The 20,364-nt window shown below is 48.4% G+C and overlaps 1 protein-coding gene across 20 annotated transcripts in view; it reads right to left on the minus strand.

Annotated features, from left to right (window-relative positions):
* The window catches only part of TMEM164 (transmembrane protein 164), a 182,587-nt gene extending 162,973 nt beyond the window's left edge, over positions 1-19,614 (minus strand). For 5 of the 20 annotated variants that reach the window (XM_042242054.1, XM_042242056.1, XM_027963091.2 and 2 more), the window contains exons 1-2: positions 18,266-18,311; positions 17,275-17,944 (exon numbers count right to left, since the gene is read on the minus strand). In XM_042242054.1, coding sequence (XP_042097988.1) covers positions 17,275-17,664 — 390 coding nt within the window. In that variant the 5' untranslated portion in view covers positions 17,665-17,944; positions 18,266-18,311. Of the gene's footprint in view, positions 1-12,975; positions 13,044-17,274; positions 17,945-18,132; positions 18,312-18,644; positions 18,756-19,279 lie in introns of those variants that run through there. The other 15 variants (XM_042242058.2, XM_042242057.2, XM_027963093.3 and 12 more) reach the window with 9 other exon arrangements.
* Positions 19,615-20,364: the final 750 nt, after the last annotated feature.

Here is a 20,364-nt window from a genome sequence, read left to right on the forward strand (position 1 = left end):
TGAATCCCTCCTAAATCATTTTGCCAGCCCAACTGCATCTCAACTGCAGCCTCAACATCTCAACAAACCCCCAAAATGAACTCCTGACCTTTTCCTCTAAGCCTCAGTTTCCTCATCCGAAAAACAAAGGGAAAGGACTAGACTCAGTTAAATGCTTTTTTAAAAAGTTAGGCGTCTAGTATGTACTAGATGTTGTGTAGGGTAAGGAAAAAAAAAAAACAGAACATAGATTCTGCATTCAGAGAATACACAAACTAAGAAGTGAGGGAGCGACATAAACAATTATGTAATACAAGGCAGGATCAAATGCTAAAATAGACAAGAATGGCTAAATCTGGCATAAAGGCTTGAAGAAACCTTCACAATGGGGAGTGTTGAGCCTTGAATGATGACTGGCATCTCAACAGGAAGAGAAAAGTATTTCTGACTGAGGGTACAACATGAACAAAGTATAAACTCAGAGTCAGAGAAACGTGGAAGATCATGTTACATGTAGCTGGATCAGAGTACATATGCAACAATGTACTAGAGGATAAAGCTGGGAAATGGTTGAAACCAAGCTCCAGAAGGTCCCAAATCTTATCACAAGGAGCTCAGGCTTTCTCTAAAGGGTTTATCTCTCTGCCATTCTCTGGCTGAGTAATAGTAGCTGCCTAAAATACTACACTAAAGATGATTCTCAACCTACATGGAGATGCATGTTAAGCAAGCATGCTCGTGTTCTGATTAGCAAGGCTGGCCCAGGGTGCCAGATGCACCACAAGGGGCATCTATCCAGCTGTCTGCTCTCCTTGCTGAAAGCAACAGGGAGCTATCGAGGGCTTTTAGGCAAGGGAATGGCAGGACCCAACATGAATTTTCCTTGTATCATTTCTGGTAGCAGTATAAATGATGGACAGAGCAGAAAGACCCCAGGAGACGGGAAAATCAGTCAGCAGGCTGCTGGTAAGAAGCTAGATAGTGGTGATGATGATCAACAACCAGGTGAATTAGGGCAGAGGAATCAAAGAAGAAAAGCAAGAGATAAATGGGAGAAATAATGAAAGACAGAATCAAAATGACTCAAGAGACTCTGATGGTGGAAGAGAGGAGTGGAAATGTGTCAAAGGACTTAACCCGGGTCACTGATGGACTACAGTGCCATTAACTAAGATAGGGGCCCTAAGGGAAAAGTATCATAATCCTTGCTTTTCACTCCAAATCCTCCAACCACTTTACTTAGCTTTTAAGCACCCTTAAGTACACTAGGAGGGAAAAGGCAGAACATGCACTGCTTGATGGACCCAGCATTTATATAACCTTACACATTAACCTACTATCCTTCCTTTTGCCAGCTTGTCAAAAAAATATCATGTTGAATTGGTTCACAATGCCTTTCAGATCTTTTATATCCTTCTGCTTCTCTATATGTTCATTCTATTATGTTTTGAGTGTTTGATGTGGAAACCAACTAAAAATCTTAATTTATCTACTTAAAGAATACTTGTAATAGATAGTGGAACTACATGCAATCTTCTGTATTTTCCAAGTCAACTAAAGGTGTTATCATACTTTCATAATTAAAAAAAATTAAAATTAAAAAATAAATATCCATCAGTATCTAATCCTAGGATAAGATAAAACCATTGAAAAGACTTGTCTTTGAATGCTCAGGCTCTCAAAAAAATTATTTTTCCTATTTAGACAGTGCTTTCCAGCTACAAGACACACTTGCAAATCTTCTTTTACTTGACTGTCACATTTACCCTGTGAGGTATGAAGGGCAAAGAGAATCCCTATCTTATAGATAACATACTTTGTGGTTGCTATGCACCAGACATTGATCTAAATACTTCATATGGAGCTATGCACTGAATTCTTGTAAGAAAACCACAGATGGTATTATCCCCATTTTACAAAGACGAAAACATACCCAGAGATGTCAATTAACTTACCCAAAGCAACACAACTAGAAAGCAGCAGAGCTGGGATTTGAACCTGGCCAGTCTGACTTCAGAGCCTAGACTCTTAACTACCACACTTTATATAAGAAGATGAGTCCCAGAGACGCAATCTGACTAGCCAAAACTACTAGGTTCTGCCAACCAGTCAGGGATGAAACCTACAGCCAAGGCCCAGGTCTGGCTAATACTTAATCCAATGCTCTTTCTATTACTCTACATTGTTTACCAAGATGAAATGACTTCCCTGGGCTGGTCAATTATTTTGACCTTTTTCCTCTTTGACCTTTGTCACTTCTACCAGAATGAGGTTCTAAAATCACTCACCTGCTGTGGAGCCTCACACAACTGTTTACTAGGATAGGATGCAGGTCTCTACTTAGAAAAGATGACCTCAGTTACAGCCCCAACTGAATGGGTCCCATTCCAAAACCATCAATATCTCGCAGCAGATGACACTGACTTGCCATGCAGGCTCACTGAGCATATACCACTCCCTAGACTACCTGCCCAAGGGCAAGCAGCAAGCAATGGTGGCACTGCAGCCTGCTTCCTCTGTGCAAGAGACGAAGCAAGGGCAGAAAAACACGTTGGAAAAGTAGTTGCTATAGCGGTCAGGTAGAAAGGTGGCCTGCAGCTGTGAGAGCCTCGCTTTCAAGCCTGTCATAGACAATGGTGCTCAAAAAAATAAATAAAACACAAGATTTCTGTTTCTCTACTACTGGGCAAGAACAAAAGTCCAGCTTCTTTTATGCTGGAATGGTAAGGGGTAGGAGGAGGCCATGAATGGCACTACAGAGTGACAGCGGACCAGTAGATCCATCTCTGCTTCCACTGAGCTCTGCAACTTCGGGCAAGTCACTTCACCTCTCTGGCTCTAGGTTTACTCATCTGGAAAAACTAGTGAGGAGATGATCCCTGAGGTTCTGTTCTTTTCAGCTCTGGTTTGGCATCACTCAGCCATTTCCACCCAGCAAAGTGTTGCTAGAATCTTTTCTTCAGTATCTGTAAGTCAACCAAAGAAGAAATGGGCTACAACAAAGGGAAAGAAGAATGCATGCTTGCATGCTTAATCGCTCAGTCGTGTCGGACTCTTCTGTGATCGCTTTTAACTGCAGCCCACCAGGCTTCTCTGTCCATGGGATTTTTCAGGCAAGAATACTGGAGTGGGTTGCTATTTCCTTCTCCAAAAGAAGAATTAGATAAAACAAAAATGGCTTTTTGCGGAAGGCTGAAAATTAGGTAATATATAGGCAGTAGACTTAAGCACAGTATCTGAACCAAGATACATGCTCAAACTGTTAGTTTATCATCACTTACATCAAAAATGTTATCAAATAGTATTATCAAAAAGTATTATCAAAGTACAGTTTATATCAAAAGTATTATCATCACTGCTACTCCTAACTTTTAGAGTGTACAGAGATAACCAAATATTATGATGAGCTCTTTCTCCTAAATTTAACCCCCTTTTGCCCATATAACCCTATTTCAGGTTTATGGTATTTCAGAGGTCTGGGACAGGAGGACCCTAAATGAGCAGTGGCACCAACTGTCCTTAGTGTCTATGGACATTTATGACTGAAGAGTGAGAACCCAATCCCAAGGGAAACTGAAGGAAAAATAAAAGAGAAATGGGAGGAGCCAGGATTAATCTTCAGTTCACTGCAAACTGGCTGTGGAGAGGGGATTTAAAAAAAAAACAGGTGCGGACCACAGTGTACTCTGCAATTTGTTTTTCAGTTCAGACCCGAAGCAGGGAGTAAGAAACTTGGGAAGATGATCCCAGCCTGGATTCCATGTGTGTCCATCTGAGTAAACACAGCCCTAGCTGTGAGGTATGGCCAAACACTGCTCAGCCAGGCAGAGCCTTTGTGACCTCACAAGTTGAATGCAGCCTCGGCCCAAAGGCCACTGCTGACCTCCGAGGCCCAAGACGGCACCCCACCCCATCCCCACCCCCGCCAAGAGCCTCGCCCGGGGAGGACAGGCACAGGGCTGGGGGTCACTCAGTTCTCTTTGCTCACCAGCCAGAAACCCCACCAGTAAAGAAGGGAAACTGGACTTTAGCTTGGTGCCAGCTTGCAGGGCTATTTTGAGGACAGCTGAACTGCAAACTCCAGGGCGCTCCTGCACAGGGAAAAGCAACCCAAAGGTAAAACCAGCCCCTTTCCTCAGGGGCCTTGAGAGTCCTCCTGTGACTAGGGACCAGGGAAACAGGGAGAAAGGCCCAGACGAAGCAGCAGCCTGCAGTCAGTGGTAGCTCAACGGGCCAAGGGTAAAAGCATTGACGATAATAAGGTATTTATGCACATGACCCTGAGCAACATTCCTGCAGGGCAGGAAATAAAGTGCAGCAACCAGCATGCACACTCTCTCAAGTACCTGGGACTTAAAAAAGTAAACTCTACAAATGCAAAATGACAAGGAACAAAAAGTGTGGGTAAGAAGGGGACCCTTGGGTACAGTCCCCCTTATTTTCTCAGGGTTGTCCTTTGTTTTAGGAATGCCCTCCAAGCCAGTTCCTCCCAGGGAACTAGGATTATTACAGAAAACCTGACCTTACCCCAAGGAACTGCCTATTTACTCACAACACTTGCAAATAAGCCTGAAGGCCTATCAGTGGCCTTGCTGGGGTTGAGCATCCCAACCCCAAGGCTGTGAAACCACAAGACCCAGGCCTTGGCCCCAGAGGGCTGCATAATTAAAGGGGACTTAATAGAGAGGGACTGGCTGCTGAGGTTCTAGTTCTGAGAGTACCTAGTCTTAAAAAAGAGAGGGTTTCCATACCTGGGAGATACTCGAGGAATTGTCTTGTTTGTTTGTTTGGTTTTTCATCCATTTGCTGACACGTCAGGCAAGGCACTGGTCTATGTTTAACCTGCCTTTCTCCTCTGATAACTTAACTCTGGGAACAAGCAGCAATTGAGAGAGTTGCACTATCCTCAGTCAAAAGAAATTAATGAAGAAGTAAAAACTCAATCCACGCACCTGTTTCTGCCCAGCCCCAAACCGATCCTTTCCTGCTTCTGTCATGTTCTCGTTGGTTTCCTAGGCTACTGATCTCAAGACAGCTGGCATCAGAGAGCCAGTCCATTGATGAAGAAAAGCAATAATTAAGCCCAGAGGTCCCTGGACAGCCAAGCATTCCACCAATGACAGCCATCCTCCAAATGCTTCAGAAAACACTGGGTGATTTACAGTAACTTCTAAATTTCCCACAAAGCTATCCTTAGGCCTTGAACAATCAAGCAACCCTGCCCTGCAGAGATTATGTGGGAGCCAACTTCATGGAATCAGTATTTTTGCCTACCACATGAAATGAAGATGCCAGCGAAGTTTCTCTTGGGTGAGATTCTTAGAGCTGCCTTCCTGTATCTAATTTCTGTCATCTTATCTCAGAATCAGGCATCCAAGCTCACAGCAGTAGCAGCCATAAGGATAACAAAGCTCCTTATCATCACACATCACATCACAGCAAAAAAAAGTATTGACTGTTTACTATCTTAAGTGTTTTATTATTCTTGTCTCATTGTTTCTCATTATTGTCTTACAACAGCCCTGCAGGGTAGGTTTAATTATTCCAATTTACAAATGTGGTCACTAGGTGGGTCAAAGAGGTTACACAACTTGCCAAGGGCTACACAGCTAGTGGTAGGATCTGAACCCAGGCTTTTATCAAACTAGAGTCAGCTTGTGTGTGTGTGTGAGTGTGTGTGCTCCATTGTGTCCAATTCTTTGTGACCCTGTGGACTGTAAGCAGCCATGGGATTTTCCCTCTGTCCATGGGATTTTCCCTGACAAGAATACTGGAGTGAACTGACATTTCCTCCTCACCTGGGAGGACTTCCCTGGTGGCTCAGATGGTAATGCGTCTGTCTACAATGCGGGAGACCCGGGTTTGATCCATGGGTCAGGAAGATCCGCTGGAGAAGGAAATGGCAATCCACTCCAGTACTACTGCCTGGGAAATCCGATGGACAGAGGAGCCTGGTAGGCTACAGTCCATGGGGCCGCAAAGAGTCGGACACGACTGAGCGACGTTCCTGTTACCCACCTGGGAAGTTTCCCAGCTGGCACTAAAGAACCCTTCTGCCAATGCAGGCAACACAAGAGACATGGGTTCCATCCCTGGGTCAGAAGATCCCCTTGGGTAGAAAATGGCAACCCACTCCAGTATTTCTGCCTGGGAAATGACATTGACAGAGGAGCCTGGCGGGTTACAGTCCATAGGGTTGCAAAGAGTCAGACATGACTGATTGTGCGCACACAGTCAGCTTTTACCCAGAATGACCTGAACCACTATATAGTAGTTCTATATACTACTGTGCATGCTAAGTCGCTTCAGGCTTAGTCGCCAGGCTCCTCTGTCCATGGGATTCTCCAGGCAAGCATACTGGAGTGGGTTGCCATGCCCTCCTCCTCCAGGGGATCTTCCTGACCCAGAGATCGAACCTGCATTTTTTATGTCTCCTTCATTGGCAGGCGGGTTCTTTACCACCAGCACCACCTGGGAAGCCCCCTATTACTCCTATAGTACTATACAGTACTATTACTACGACCGTTGTCCCTTGCTATCCATGGGGGATTGGTTCCAGGACCCCCCAGGGATACCAAAATCTGCAGATGCTCAAGTCCCTTGTATAAAATGGTGTCGTATTTACATGTAACCTTGCACATACTCCCATATATTTCAAATTGTCTCTAGATTACTGACAACACCTAACACAATATAACCAGTTTCCAGTGCACAATAAATTCAAGTTTTGTGTTTTCAAACTTTCTGAAAACTTTTCCCCTAATATTTTCAATCTGTAGTTGGTTAAATCTGCAAACTGGAACACACATTTATGGAGGGCTGACTGTACTATGAAAAGCTGCTAACATTTATTGCTGACAATGAGCCAGAATTTCTGCCAAATGCTTAAGTTATTCCATTTAATCCTCACAATAGCCCTATTAGGTAGGTAGTGTGATTATCTCCATTTTACAGATGAGTGAAGTTGATAGCAGTTAAGTAACACGCCTACGGTCACACACAATTCATTGTTGTTTGGATGCTCAGTCATGTCTAACTCTTTTGCGTCCCCATGGACTGTAGCCTACCAGGGTCCTCTGTCCATGGAATTCTCCAGACAAGAATACTGGAGTGGGTTGCCATTTCCTTCTCCAGGGGACATTCCCGACCCAGGGATTGAACACGTGTCTCCTGCATTGGCAGGCAAATTCTTTACCACTACCCACCCAAGGTCACATGATGATGGAGCTCAAATACAAACCCAGGAAATATGGTCCAAAAGCTCAGTCCACTCAGCCAAACCTTCATTAGGAAAAGGAGGCATTTCTAATGCCCAGCTTAACTTAGCCAGATTCATTGCTGTGTCCCAGTTCAAACCTACTGGGTCCCAGTGAGAATTTCCCAAGTAAATACCAAGGAGGAAACCTGTCTAGCCCCTCTGTGTACATGCCAATAGCTCGGATCAGATGCATCTAGGAAAAGAACAAAGCCCTTTCTAGAAGTCTCTCCTAGCCAGTTTCCCTCGTGTCCAGCAGCCTCTCCTAATACTCTACCCAGAACATCTAATAAGTGTTTGCCCAGGGCTCCCAGAGCCATAGTTAAGGACCTTAATGTGCAATCTGGCTCTGCGCCTTGTTTAATCAGCACCTGAATGAAAGTCTCTTTGCTAGCAACAGCCTGAGCACAAAGTCTTTCTGCAAACACAGCTGGTTGACTGGCAAAGGCGACTCAATTCACAGGCAAAATACACCCTGAGTGTATACCACCACTGATATGTGCTGGAGACAGGGAGACTGGAGGAACTAAGATGGAATTAGAATGGGCTCATGCTTCCTTTGGGCTTCCCAGGTGGTGCAGTGGTAAAGAACCTGCCTACTGATGCAGGAGATGCAAGAGACATGGGTTCAATCCCCAGGTCGGGAAGACCCTCTAGAGGAGGAAATGGCAAACCATTCCAGTATTATTGCCTAGGAGAATCCCCAAGACAGAGGAGCTTAGCAGGCTACAGTCCATGGGGTCACAAAGCATGGGACATGACTGAGCAACTGTCATGCACGTTTCCTTTCTCCTCAGATCCTCTTGCCTCTCACTCTCCTACCAACCTAACACCTGCCCATAGGACATGGCTTGAACTGGGTCTGCCCGACAGTCCAATCCTCTCTAAGGACTGTCTTAGAGAAGACGGTCTCTTGCCATCTATTCCGTTTCCTCAGAGCCACCAGGCCCACAACCAGACTCATCCTGCACTGCCTGCCTCCCTCTGACGTTTGCTCCAGCAGCTACTGTTAAGGGTACGCAGCCAACGGAAAGATTCCCCCAACCCTCCGCTTCAGGATCTCAGGCTCACAACAGGTCAGTGTCCCTTGACACACCACACACTGACAGACACGCAAGCCATGCCCTGTTTAGCTGGCAGCTCTTTCTCTGGGAAAGAGCTGAGTAAACAGAGAGGAGCGTGCCCAGAAAAGGAGGAGCCCTTCCCAGGCCTTCAGATTTAATTGCTGTATTCAAGAGCACCTTGGAGGGAGACTTACCCTGGGCGTTCAGCAAGTAGGATAGTAAGACACCAATAACCCCAGTTCTCAGGGTGGGGGAGGATGGGAGGTGGAGCAGGAGGGAGGCCAACAACTGAGCAAGGAGCATGGGAAAGGCCACCTGCTCAAATTCTGAGACACACCTCAAGGCAGGCTAACAAGGGCCTTTTAAAAAGTCCTGCCCTCTCCCACCTCTGTTGCATCTGAGCCATTCACACTGCAGTATGAACCTCCTACATGGAACTGATTTATTCCTGATTTCCTTGGAGATAGGACCTCCTCTAGTGAAACAAGCGTTTAGATGGAGTTGATCTGGAGCTTTGAGTACTCTGGAAAGAGGCAAATTTGGATGGGGTGAGTTGGGGGGGTTGGTGGGGCAAGACTTGGAAGCAGGGGAAAAGAAATAGAGAAGAGAAAGGTAGAAGAAGAGCATCAAAACATTCCATCAGTTCTACCTTCCTGGGGGCAGCAGCCATCCCATGAGCCACTAAAACTCATCTGGTAGGGGGTGGAATGCCTGCTACCTCATTTCCTGCATTTAATACCTGCTCACTCTCCTCTGTGTTCCGTGTGTCTGTCCTTGACCATGTGGGCCCTCCTTGGGACATCAGAGAGAACACAATGCTCTATCTCACAAGCCCCCTATCAAGGACTTGTGAGCAACTGCAGCTGTCTTATCAACAGGCCAGAAACGACAGAGCATTCCAAGTTTTACGTGGTTTGCCAAGGGAGAAATACAAAAACAATACCTGTCCCTGATAACATGCAAATGACTCCAGGTAAGAGTTGTAAAGCTTTCCTGTGAAAGAGGAAGCAACTCTGTGCCTTTACATGTATCGTTTCCTATGCCAAGAAACCCTTTCCTTCTGCAACACCTAGCCACCTCCTAGTCATTCATGCACACGTATATTGAGCACCTACTATGAGGTGGGTCCTATGAGAGCCACTATGATAGAAAATAAACAAGGACCCCTGCTCTCAAAGAGCTAACATGTCTCCTTAGTGAGTCAAATGTCGCCTCCTCCAGTATGCTTTCCTTAATTGCATCAGGAAAACAGAAAAACCCTCTGGTCCTCTATGTTTTGTTCAAACCTGTTACCATACACGTCAGGTTGTAATTTAGTTGATCTTTTTTTTCTTGTCTGTCTCAACTGTGGGCAACATGAAGGCAAAGAATGTTTCTTATTTACCTTTGAATCTCCAGTTCCTGGCACAATGTTTGACACACAACAGGCACTGGACAAATGTTTGCTTAATACATGCAAGAATGAATACATTTCCATGAGCATTTAAAACTAAAGTCCTGCAAATAGAGAACTAGGATGCAATAATTCTGTGTCAGTATTTCATCTTGTTAGTTCCCAAAGATCTCCAACACCACAAGAATGGCAAAGGAGTGTAGGAGGACTGGAAGGTGATTAAAAAGAGGTTTGGCTGAAATCCTCCACTGATAAAAGCCACAGGCACCTAACAGGCCACTGGAAAGCCAAAGTTACCTTAAAATCCACCTCACAATAACTCGGGGTCTTCAACCTCTAATTTCAACCACCTTATTTAACACCCACATAAATACTGAGGTACTACCAGAAGACCAAATGCCCACCCACAGGCCACCAGAATCACACCAATCAGGAAGAGCATCTGAAGCAACATCGCACCTCATGCTTTGCTGCTGCTAAGTCGCTTCAGTCGTGTCCGACTCTGTGCGACCCCATAGACGGCAGCCCACCAGGCTCCGCTGTCCCTGGGTTTCTCCAGGCAAGAACACTGGAATGGGTTGCCATTTCCTTCTCCAATGCATGAATGTGAAAAGTGAAAGTGAAGTCGCTCAGCTGTGTCAGACTCTTAGCGACCCCATGGACTGCAGCCCACCAGGCTCCTCTACCCATGGGATTTTCCAGGCAAGAGTACTGGAGTGGGGTGCCATTGCCTTCTCCGACCTCATACTTTAGCCACTAGATAATGTCTCTCAGTGTGGGATCTAATGCTCACCAGCATCAGAATCACTGAGGAGACTGTAATAAATGCAGGTTCCCATCCCCACCCTATAGGACCTAGACTGACTTAGACTCTGAGTGGAGAGCCAGGCATCTGCATGAGAACAAGGCTCCAAGGGAATCTTTCACAAAGAAAATTAGAAAAGCACTGCACTCCACATCAGGTCCAGTCAGTCAGTTACTGGCAGAAGATGCTCTCAATTTAACAAAGGATATGAAAGATCGCGGATGTGTTAGTGAACTCAGTTGGAGGTGGGGAGTCCTTTCATGATGTATGCGTAATCAAATCATGTTGTGCACTTTAAATATCTTACAATTTTCTTTGTCGATTATACCTCACAAAGCTGAACACAAACAAAGTTAACAACAAAAATATATGAAAGACCAGAAGTTGAGATGTCTGGCTCTTGCAAAGGGTATTTCAGTGAAGCATGATGACAGTGAACAAGCTATTGAAAAATATAAAAGGGGAGAGATAGAAAGTGAGTTATCAGCTTAATAACAGTTTTTTTTAATGTCTGATATTAAAGGAGGAAAAGAAGAAAGGAGACATTTCCAGATGTCAAACCAAGGGATTTAAGACCAAGATCCAACAGTGCAATTTCCTCAGTGCAATGAAAGTGAGCAGAAACGGGGCAGAGAATGGGCTGCAGTTCCTAATAACCAGCTCTTTGTGATGGAAATTCAACAAAAAGATGTGTGAGCTGGAGGCAAAACCACCTCTCTTTCTGGCTATTTAAAAAAAAAAAACAACCCAGACAGGAGTTTCTCTTAATAGGCACAGGAGACACAGGAACTGTGCCCATGAGACCTCAAGGGAACACAGACAGAACCACCGGAGGGAAAAAGAAAAGAAAAAAGTCAGTTCTGTCAGCCAGTCAGTCAGCCAGCATTATCCAGGCACACTACACATTAAGCAATTAATGTGCACATACAGTATTGTATTAAGCTCTGCAGGGTGTTACAGAGAGGAAAAAAATACTACTCCTTTCCTTAAAGAAAAGTATACACGCTAATGGTTGAGAATGAACAAACATGTAAAATCAAACAACCCAGTTGAACACTTACCAAACTACCTACTTGCATACAAAGCCATGGGCTTCCCTGGTGGCTCAGATGGTAAAGAATCTGCCTACAATGCAGGAGACCTGGATTCAATCCCTGGGTTAGGAAGATTTCCTGGAGGAGGGAATGGCAACCCACTCCAGTATTCTTGCCTGGAAAATCCCATGGACAGAGGAACCTGGTGGGCTACAGACCATGGCGTCACAAAGAGTAGGACATGACTGAGCAACCAATGCTTGCAATTTTTTCACGCAAAGGCAAATGTTAAAGAGGCTAACAGTCTGAGGAATATTCAGAGTTGGAAAAGGAGGACGAGAGGTATTGGTGGAATGAGTGGAATAACTGTGGAGTCAAGGTCAACTGGAAAGTTTCCCAGAGGAGAATCTTCAGGACCATCTACAGAGGGGAGGAATTCACAACAGATCCCATGAAGACAGTGATGAAGGAGGTACTTCCATGGCAAAGGGACAAAAATTCAGGGGGCCTGTGGATCACCCCCTGAGTAGGAGCCTGCTGCATTCTATTACTTAACAGCAAGCTCCAGGCTGCATTGTATTAACAGGTGCACAGTGAGAAAAGGCTGAGAAAGAAATCTTTCCTCTCTGCTGGGTGTGGGCTGGACCTCTGGTCACAGTATCCAGTATTACAGACTGTGTATGAGAAGGGTATGCAGGCGCGGGCAAGGATCCAGAGAAAAGCAACAGAACTAATTAGAGGAATGGATTCTAAGAGCTATCAAGAAAGGTGAAAAGAAGTTGAGGTTTGTCAGTTTCTGAATCAGAGGAAAAAAATCCATTGGTCATCTGCCAGCTCTGATCAGCTGTACCTGGCGTCTGTTTAAGTGACCACAGAGCTATTCAGAGGATTAAAATGCTTTGTTTCCATGTGGCCCATTTCATGAAGAAGATCAAGATAGGAAAAAGCTAAATAACTTGCTCGGGTTCCCTAGCAGGCGACAAGCAAAACTGGTATCATCATTTTAAATCCCAGAGCTGTCTATGGGTTGTTTAATCCACCAATGCACACCATTTCCCTTATAATGGAAGGGACTTTGTCAAAGACTGTAACAATTTAAAATTCTCTGCAAATTTCCTTGGGAGAGAATATAAAACAAACTAAAAAGGAATGTCATGCCTCACTGCTGAGGCCCATATAAACATCACCCCCTTATGTCCCCCTGGACTGATGACAGAGGACACAGTCCATCTGATAAGCCAGCAGATGGCTGGATCCCTCATTGTACCCATTACCCACCAACATCAGTTGCAACCAGGAGCAGTTATCAGTGCTCCAGGCAACAGATGGGGATGAAGAGGTGCGGTTGGTCTGAAAGTCAAGGAGGCAGGGGACAAAAATGCCTAGTTCTCAAATCTATCAGGTTTTCTCTAAAACAAATCCATCACAGAGCAAATATAACATACCCGTGTACATTCAGTGAGTTCCAAAAGGTGTCACAAAAAGCTCAGGACCATTCTGAATATGTGCCATTCTGTGCTTTCAGCAGAGTGAAGTAGGAAAGTAAACAGTGAGACAAAAGCAGGTTAGCCATATTTGGTGGACATCAGCCTTCTAATATATCATAAAGACAGAAAAATAGCAATGCTAACTCTTAAAAAAGGATGGGGCTCACTTGGTCTTAAAGGCTAAAAACCAGAGGCTTGGTGCTCAGGGGTAAATGTCCAGCTGAGATCCAGAGTGCCTTATGCACAGAGACACGGAGGGTTAAACGGCATATGCTATGCCCCACCAGGTTCAGGGCCCAACTGGGAGATACTGACACAGACATACACAACCAACCGGAAGTGGACAATTAGACAAGACATCCAAAATTCGATCTTTGCCTTAAGTTCCTAAGACAGAGACAATCTAACTAGATGCAAAGGATAAAAGGCCATGAGTTTTTACAGACACAATCAGTCAAACTGTCTGGCATTTTAACCCTTCCGCTAAGAAACTGTCGATTTTAGGACTTAAATAGCTATGAGAATCTCTTCCTGCTAAAGCCCCAATTCCCACTGTTGACAGCTGGGTTCTAAAGCCACCCCTGCCAGTACCTTGCTGGCAGTGTGATTTCCGTTTTGTTCTGCTTTGTTTTGTAAACAGCATAAACAGTAAATTCATTCCGTGTCACCCATACGGACTAGCTAGCCACGCTTGAAGAAATACTTCTTGGTGTAATGGGTAAACACCACTGATATTCAGCAAGGGGTTTAACAGAGGTGCGTTAATCCTGGTGCTTGCTGATTCCAAGAACCCTCAAGCATTCCCGGCTTAAGTCAGATGTGAGAAGGTGCTGGTTTAATCCTACAAACCTCCACCAGTCCCAGGTTCCAAGGCCCTTGAGATAATAGACGAGGCGAAAAAGAAACCTGACAGCAGGAATAATATTCAAGAACAGGACTCGAACACAAGAAGTACCCTGCCCTGTGCTTCTAAAGCTGGCAGTTGCCCAAAGGCAGCATGGCTATGAGCAGGGTCTGTGGATCAAAGGCCTTGCAAGTAAATATTTTACAGCCTGAAAAATGGGAGGTAAGGAGACTAGTCATTCTCCCTCCAGTGCTTCCATTTCCTGGCTGAAAGTAATACTGCCCTTAGTACAAACTTATACTGCCTCTGCAGAACAAGGCCTTCTATAAAGCTATAATTGAGTCATCTTATTGAGAGACACACATCAGAAATGTCTCTAAGCTCCTGCTTTCAATTCAGCTCATGTCTCCCTTTCCTTATCAGGACCTCTGAACTCCACAGAATTTACTGCCATGATATAGGCTAACTCAGCTAATTCACTTGCCAAAGTATTTGTATTCAACACTTCCCCTTTGGAACACACACAGTCACAGGATAAATTTTAACATCTCTCTGTCCAGGCTCAAGCTTATCTAGCATAACCCTCAAGAAGATAGTGTGTGTCAAAGGGTCTTATAAAAGTTAAGAGCTAGACAGATGTAAAGTATTATTAATATTAACCCCATGGACGGGCTTCCCTTGTAGCTCAGTCGGTAAAGAATTTGCCTACAGTGCAGGAGACCCGGGTTCGATCCCTGGGTTAGGAAGATCCCCTGGAGAAGGAAATGGCAACCCACTCCAGTATCCTTGCCTGGAAAATCTCATGGACAGAGGAACCTGGTAGACTGCAGTCCATGGGGTCACAAAGGGTCGGGCACGACTGAGCGACTAACACATGACTAACACACAACCCCATGGACTATAGCCCCCCAGGCTCCTCTGTCCATGGGATTCTTCCCACAAGAACACTGGAGTCGGTTGCCATGCCCTCCTCCAAGGGATCTTCCTGACCCAGGGATCAAACCTGTATCTCTGGCATTGCAGGCAGATTCTTTACTGTCTGAGCCACCAGGGAAGCCCAGATACTAACCATACTTATTATCGTTTGTCACTACTATAGCCAAGTTAGAAAACTGTTTCCATCTGTTGTAATGGCATGGGACAACAGCAAAAGCATAGCGACAGGAATCAGTTCACAGTTCCCCAAACATCCATCTCTCTGTAGCACTCAGCCCCTGAGGGCCAACATCATCTATATGGATCCCTAAGAGTGGCCTTCTCAGGTTTACTTTATGGGGAAGACACAGGGAGCGAAAGATGAGGATGAGAAGATGAACCATGACCACCTGAAATTGGCGAGGAGACCAAAAGCCATTTCTGGAATAGCTCTGTGTGGCACCCCCGGGCACCGCTTATTAAGGAAAGAAGCACAGCACACAGATTGTCAAGACCTAGAAATTCAACTCTGCCTCGTTTTGCAGCCAGGCAGACTGACAGCCAGGACAAGTACTTTCCCCAAAGTCACACAACTAATTAATGCCAGAACGAAGCCTCCAGAGTCTGCTAAAAGCCTCTAAAAACCTTTCCACTGAAAACCATGGTGCTGCCAGGTTTGACGTCATCACCCCAGCAGCAGCCCCAATAGGGCTGAATTTAGTTCTTTGTTGACCTTCTAGATATGTGGTTGTCAGAGGCCTCAAGATCCCTTTGTTGAAGAGGCACCCTCTGACCCTCACCACCTGCCATCCAAAAAAAGCACTCCTGTCCCAAGAGCCTCACATAGCAATGGCTGAGATGCGTTGTTTCCTTTCATTAACAAAAAGCCCATTCATTAAAAAAAAAAAAAAGAAAGAAAGAAAGAAAGAGGACAGGCTCAAATTTACACAGAAGGTCTAACTGGGGGAGCCCTTGGGTTTCCTGTGAATGGCATCACTTCCCAAGAAGACCTCTAAAAAAAATGCTACCCACTCCAAGCCTACTGGATGCTTAGAGCCATCCCATCACTAAGAGCTGCTTTATTCTAAATCTGTCTACACCTCCTTACCACATCTGCAAGACTGAAAGGGGTCTGTGGTCATTCACCAGTTTCCAGATTGGGAAACTGAGGCCAAGAACCTGCCATCCAAGGACTTCCTACAACACAGAGCTAGCAAGCATCCGCAGCATAAGTAGGCAGCACCATGCTGATCAGCATCAGCCTCCCAGAGACTGCTCTGCATTCCGAAACCCCAAAGAGGGTGGGTTAGCTTTCCAACCCAGAAAGCTAATTCATCTTTTGGTTGCAAGCGAGCAACCTCCCATCCCCGAGTCCCCCTGCCAGGCCTGTGAAACCGAGACAATTATCTCAACCTCCTGCCCCACACAAGGTTGTCACGAGTCTCCTGAGAAAACAACCTTCTACAAATATAAAAGCAATAAAGATGCTAATGACAGGTTTCACAACTGTCCCTGAATAAAACACACCAGGTTTTCCACAGCCTGAAATCTAAAAGAGACAGCCCCCCATCCCACCCCACCCCTTCTCCTCTTCCTACCCTTCTGTGATATTATAGTTTTAGATCATCTCTCTACACAGGCTGAGTACGAAAAGACAGTCTCGCTCTTGGTTGGTGCTCACCCAGATTATTTTTATGTATCTGGCAACTTTCCTTTTTCAATCTCATTTGTTTTTCTTAGCACCGCTAATGGGAGATAAAGAAATCAGCTCTCTGGGCACCCCTGGACTGTGACCTCAGGAGAAAGAATAAGAGTGATAAGATGGAGACGTTTGCAGGAAATAAATACCCTCTCACCACAGACAGAGAAGAGGTCACGAGTCTGCCTGGGGTCTGCTTCAGAGTGCAGTGAGCTGGAGTTTGGTGCTGCTCTGACACCTCAGAACTCAAAAGGCAGACCTCACCCTAAGACCGTAAACTCCCAAAGGAAAGTCATTAAGAGAAACCTACAAAAGTATTTCCCCCAAGTATGACAGTGGAAACTGGAACCTTCTGTGACCACCTCCAGGAAAGAAAGCCACCAGGCCTCTGGGAAATTGTGGCAGAGGGAATGTGGGGGGGGGGGGGGGGGCGGGCAGAGGGAATGGGGGGGGGGTGTTGGCCCATGGCTGCCCTCTGGTGATCCAGAAAGGGAACCTGGCTGGGGTCAGACTTCCTGCTGGCAAAAGGCCAGGGTAGGCCTGGGAGGGGAGGGGCCGCTGGCCTGAGTGCTAGACTTTCCCAGGGCTCACCACCACCGTAGGGCTGACGCATTGTGCAAAGGTGGAAGGAAGCCAAATCTGAAATCCGCACCCAAACAGCCACTCGTTGGAAAATCATTTTTAAGGGTCCCACCGCCCGCAGGGGTGAGGTGCTCTACGCGGCCAAGTGTCTTGAGCACACAAATGACTCTGCTGGCTGAGGCTGCCGGGAAGGGGTGGGGGAAGTCAACAGACTCACATGCATCATGGTGACCAGGTGACAGGGGTTGAGCAGGTAGATGACGGTCTTGGTGGCGAACTTAAAGCCCACCTCCACCCCGAAGGTCAGGCACAAGGCTACTAAGAGCAGATTCTTGCTCAGGCTCTCTTTGCCTTCCTCTGGCCGCTGGGTCACCTGCTCTGGCTGGCAGCCACGGCCACCCCTACCGTCCTCCTCCGTCTGCCTCAGGATGTGCCGCAGGGCCACCAGGATCTCCAACAGGGCCAGGGTCAGGACCACCACACTTTCCAGCAGCCGCTGCTGCCAAGAGAGGAAGGCAGCACAGTCGGGGCCCCCATTGCCCGCAAAGCTGGGGTCCACGCCCCCATAGAGCCAGTCCAGGAGACTTTGGTAGCTATACCGGGACATGATGCAAAGTGGCTCCCCACGACCACCGTGCAGGAAGCGAGAGCGAGATGGAACACAAGCCCCGAGGGTGGCCCGGGTGGTGGGACATATACGGAGGGCACACCCCCGCCCCCGCACCCCCCTCCGGACACCGGGGCAACTAGAGCAGGGGACGGGAAGCTACACGCGAGGCCCGGGGCCAAGTGCTGGCTCTAATTTGTCCCTACGGCTGCCTGGGGAGCCCCCCGCGCTTCTCCAGTGGCCACCAACGAGGCAGGGTGGAAACGAGCCGTTGGCCAATCTAAAAGGAAGGAGAGGAAAAAAAAAAGGTCTCAAAGAGGCAATTGCATCGGGAATTACGAGGCGGGGAGGGGTAACTAGCGAGGGAAGAAAAGGGGAACAGGGCAGTGGCGAAGCAAGCAGGGGTCGGGGGAAGTCGGAGGCCGGGAGGGTCAGGGCCAGGGTTGAGGGGACGCGGCAGGAGCGAACCGGGGGAGACGGTGAGGGAACACGCGGCGGCCAGGAGGGGAGCTGGCGGGGCCGGGCCGGCGGGGAGGGCGACGGGGCTGGCGGGGACGCCGGACTCCTCGTCTCACGCACTCGCCACAGGGGGATCGCTTACTCCTGCAACCGCGTGGCCGTCTCTGCCCCCAGCGAGCAACTTCGCCGCCGACGGGCCCCTCCGAGCCAATTTAGAGCCGTCCCGGGCCAGCCTCCCGCCCCCGGGTACACCCCCGAGCCCCCAGCTCCACCCCCCGGCCCCAGACGCCCGCCCTCCGGGCAGCACCTCCCCCAGCCCGCGGCTCGCCCGGGACCTGCCCCCCTCGCGCGGGCAGCGGCGGGAGGAAGCCAGGAGGGAGGGAGGAAAGGCGGGCGGGAGGCCGGGCCAGCCGGGGGCTGGGCTCCGGCCGGCCCCCTCCCTCCGCCCCGGCGCCGCAGCTTCCCGCGCCTCCCGCCCGGCCCCAGGGACGGGTCGCCGCGCCCTGCGGGGCTCCACTCACCGGCAGTCGGCCCTCGGCCCCGACTGGGCGCCCGCTCGGCTCCCCGCGCCCCGGCGCTCGGCTCCCCCGGCGGCCGCCACGGCCGCCGCGCACGGCTCCTCCTCCCTATCTTCCTCCCCCTGCAGCAGCCGCGCTCGCTTCCTCCTTCTTCCCCTCCCTCTCTCCTCCCCCTCGCCGCCGCCTCCCCGCTCCCGCCCGGCTCGGCCCCTCGCCGGCCCCCCACTTCACGCCCTCGGCCACCCCGCCGGCCGCCTCCCCTCTCCGGCCTCCCCGCCCCCCAGCCGCCTGCACTCTTCACACCTCCCACTCCCCCTTTCGGTGCCTCGGCCCCCCTCCCTCCCCCGGGCTCAATCCCCGCCTCCTTCCCCTCCTCCCCGGCCTGCCTCGCGTTCTGCGCTCGCCCGGCCCGCACGCGTGCACCGCTACCCTCCGGCACAGCCGACTACGGAATTCGCTCCTCCGCGAAGCCGTTTGGACCGACTCCGCCTCCTGCGCCCCGGTTCTCCAGGGCGCTTCCTTGGACACCGGGCACCTAGTAGGCGTTTAGCCGGCCCTCGCTGAGTTCTTGGGGGAATGGACGAGCCTGTCTAGTGATAAGCCCCTGGGCTTTGGGAGGTCCGCTGGGTGTGACCTACTCTTCGCCTCTCCTCCAGACCTCCCTGAAATAGCAGACTTGGGCAGGGCCAAGACGGCATCTTCTCCACCTTTGTAGCCACAGCCCTACTCTCCACTTCCGTCCTAGACAAGGCTTCTTTTCCTACTTTGCCCGGCCGTTCTCCCTCCTGCTGTGCTCCGATGTTTCTCTATCTAGCCTCCGGCCACTCCCTCTCCAGGCTCTCCGTCTCCCCTTTCTCCTGCCACGCCTTCAAGCTCAATCGTACTCTAGCTGGAGGAAAAGATGGAGGAAAAGAAGCTTCCCCAGACCTCTTTCCGTCCTCCCGCCCTGCGACGGAGCAGCTGTTTCCAACCTGCGCTTGGCCGAGAGTCCTGCCACTTAAACGCCCATCAGGCTGTGGAGGGGCCCAAGAATTGGACAAGGGCTGCTAGCAGAAACAGGGCCCCCTCTTCCCTGCTGCTTCCTACCTATAGACTGGGATTTGCTTTTCTTTGGGCAAGAAAACAGGAAAAAGACCTTTTCAAAATCCACTTTGTGTTGGTTTAGTATCTATTGAAAACTCACAAACAGGGAAATAGCCAGAAAAAAAAAAAAAAAAACAGGCACCTTGCCTGGGAAACACCTTCTGATGTTGGCTGCCAGCCATTTTCCTGCCGACCTTTCCAGGTCTGGTTTTCCCCCACCTGGCCTCAGAGCCAGGTAGCTTTGCACAGACAGCATCCACCTTAGGGCCTGATGCTCTCAAAGTGCTAATTAATAAAGAACAACAACAAACAAGGATCGATTCAGCAGCTCACTCGTTCTCTGTCGGTGTTTTGTTAAATCCTCCGCACAGTAACATTAAGGGTAAAACTGGAGTTCTGGTGATGACTGTAGCCTGAGACCTCAAGTTCCTGTCTTCAAGGAGGTAAGAAGGAGATGATAGCACTCAGTAAAAGGCTTCATTAATCCATGCAGAAATCTTCCCTCTTAAGTCAGTGAAGAATCTGCCTGCAAATGCAGGAGACCAGGTTGAATTCCTGGGACGGAAAGATCGAGAAGGAAATGGCAACCCGCTCCAGTATTCTTGCTTGGAGAATCCCAGGACAGTGGAGTCTGGCAGGT

Source organism: Ovis aries, chromosome X (genome assembly GCF_016772045.2).
Source record: "Ovis aries strain OAR_USU_Benz2616 breed Rambouillet chromosome X, ARS-UI_Ramb_v3.0, whole genome shotgun sequence".
In the NCBI taxonomy this organism is placed as follows: Eukaryota; Metazoa; Chordata; class Mammalia; order Artiodactyla; family Bovidae; genus Ovis; species Ovis aries.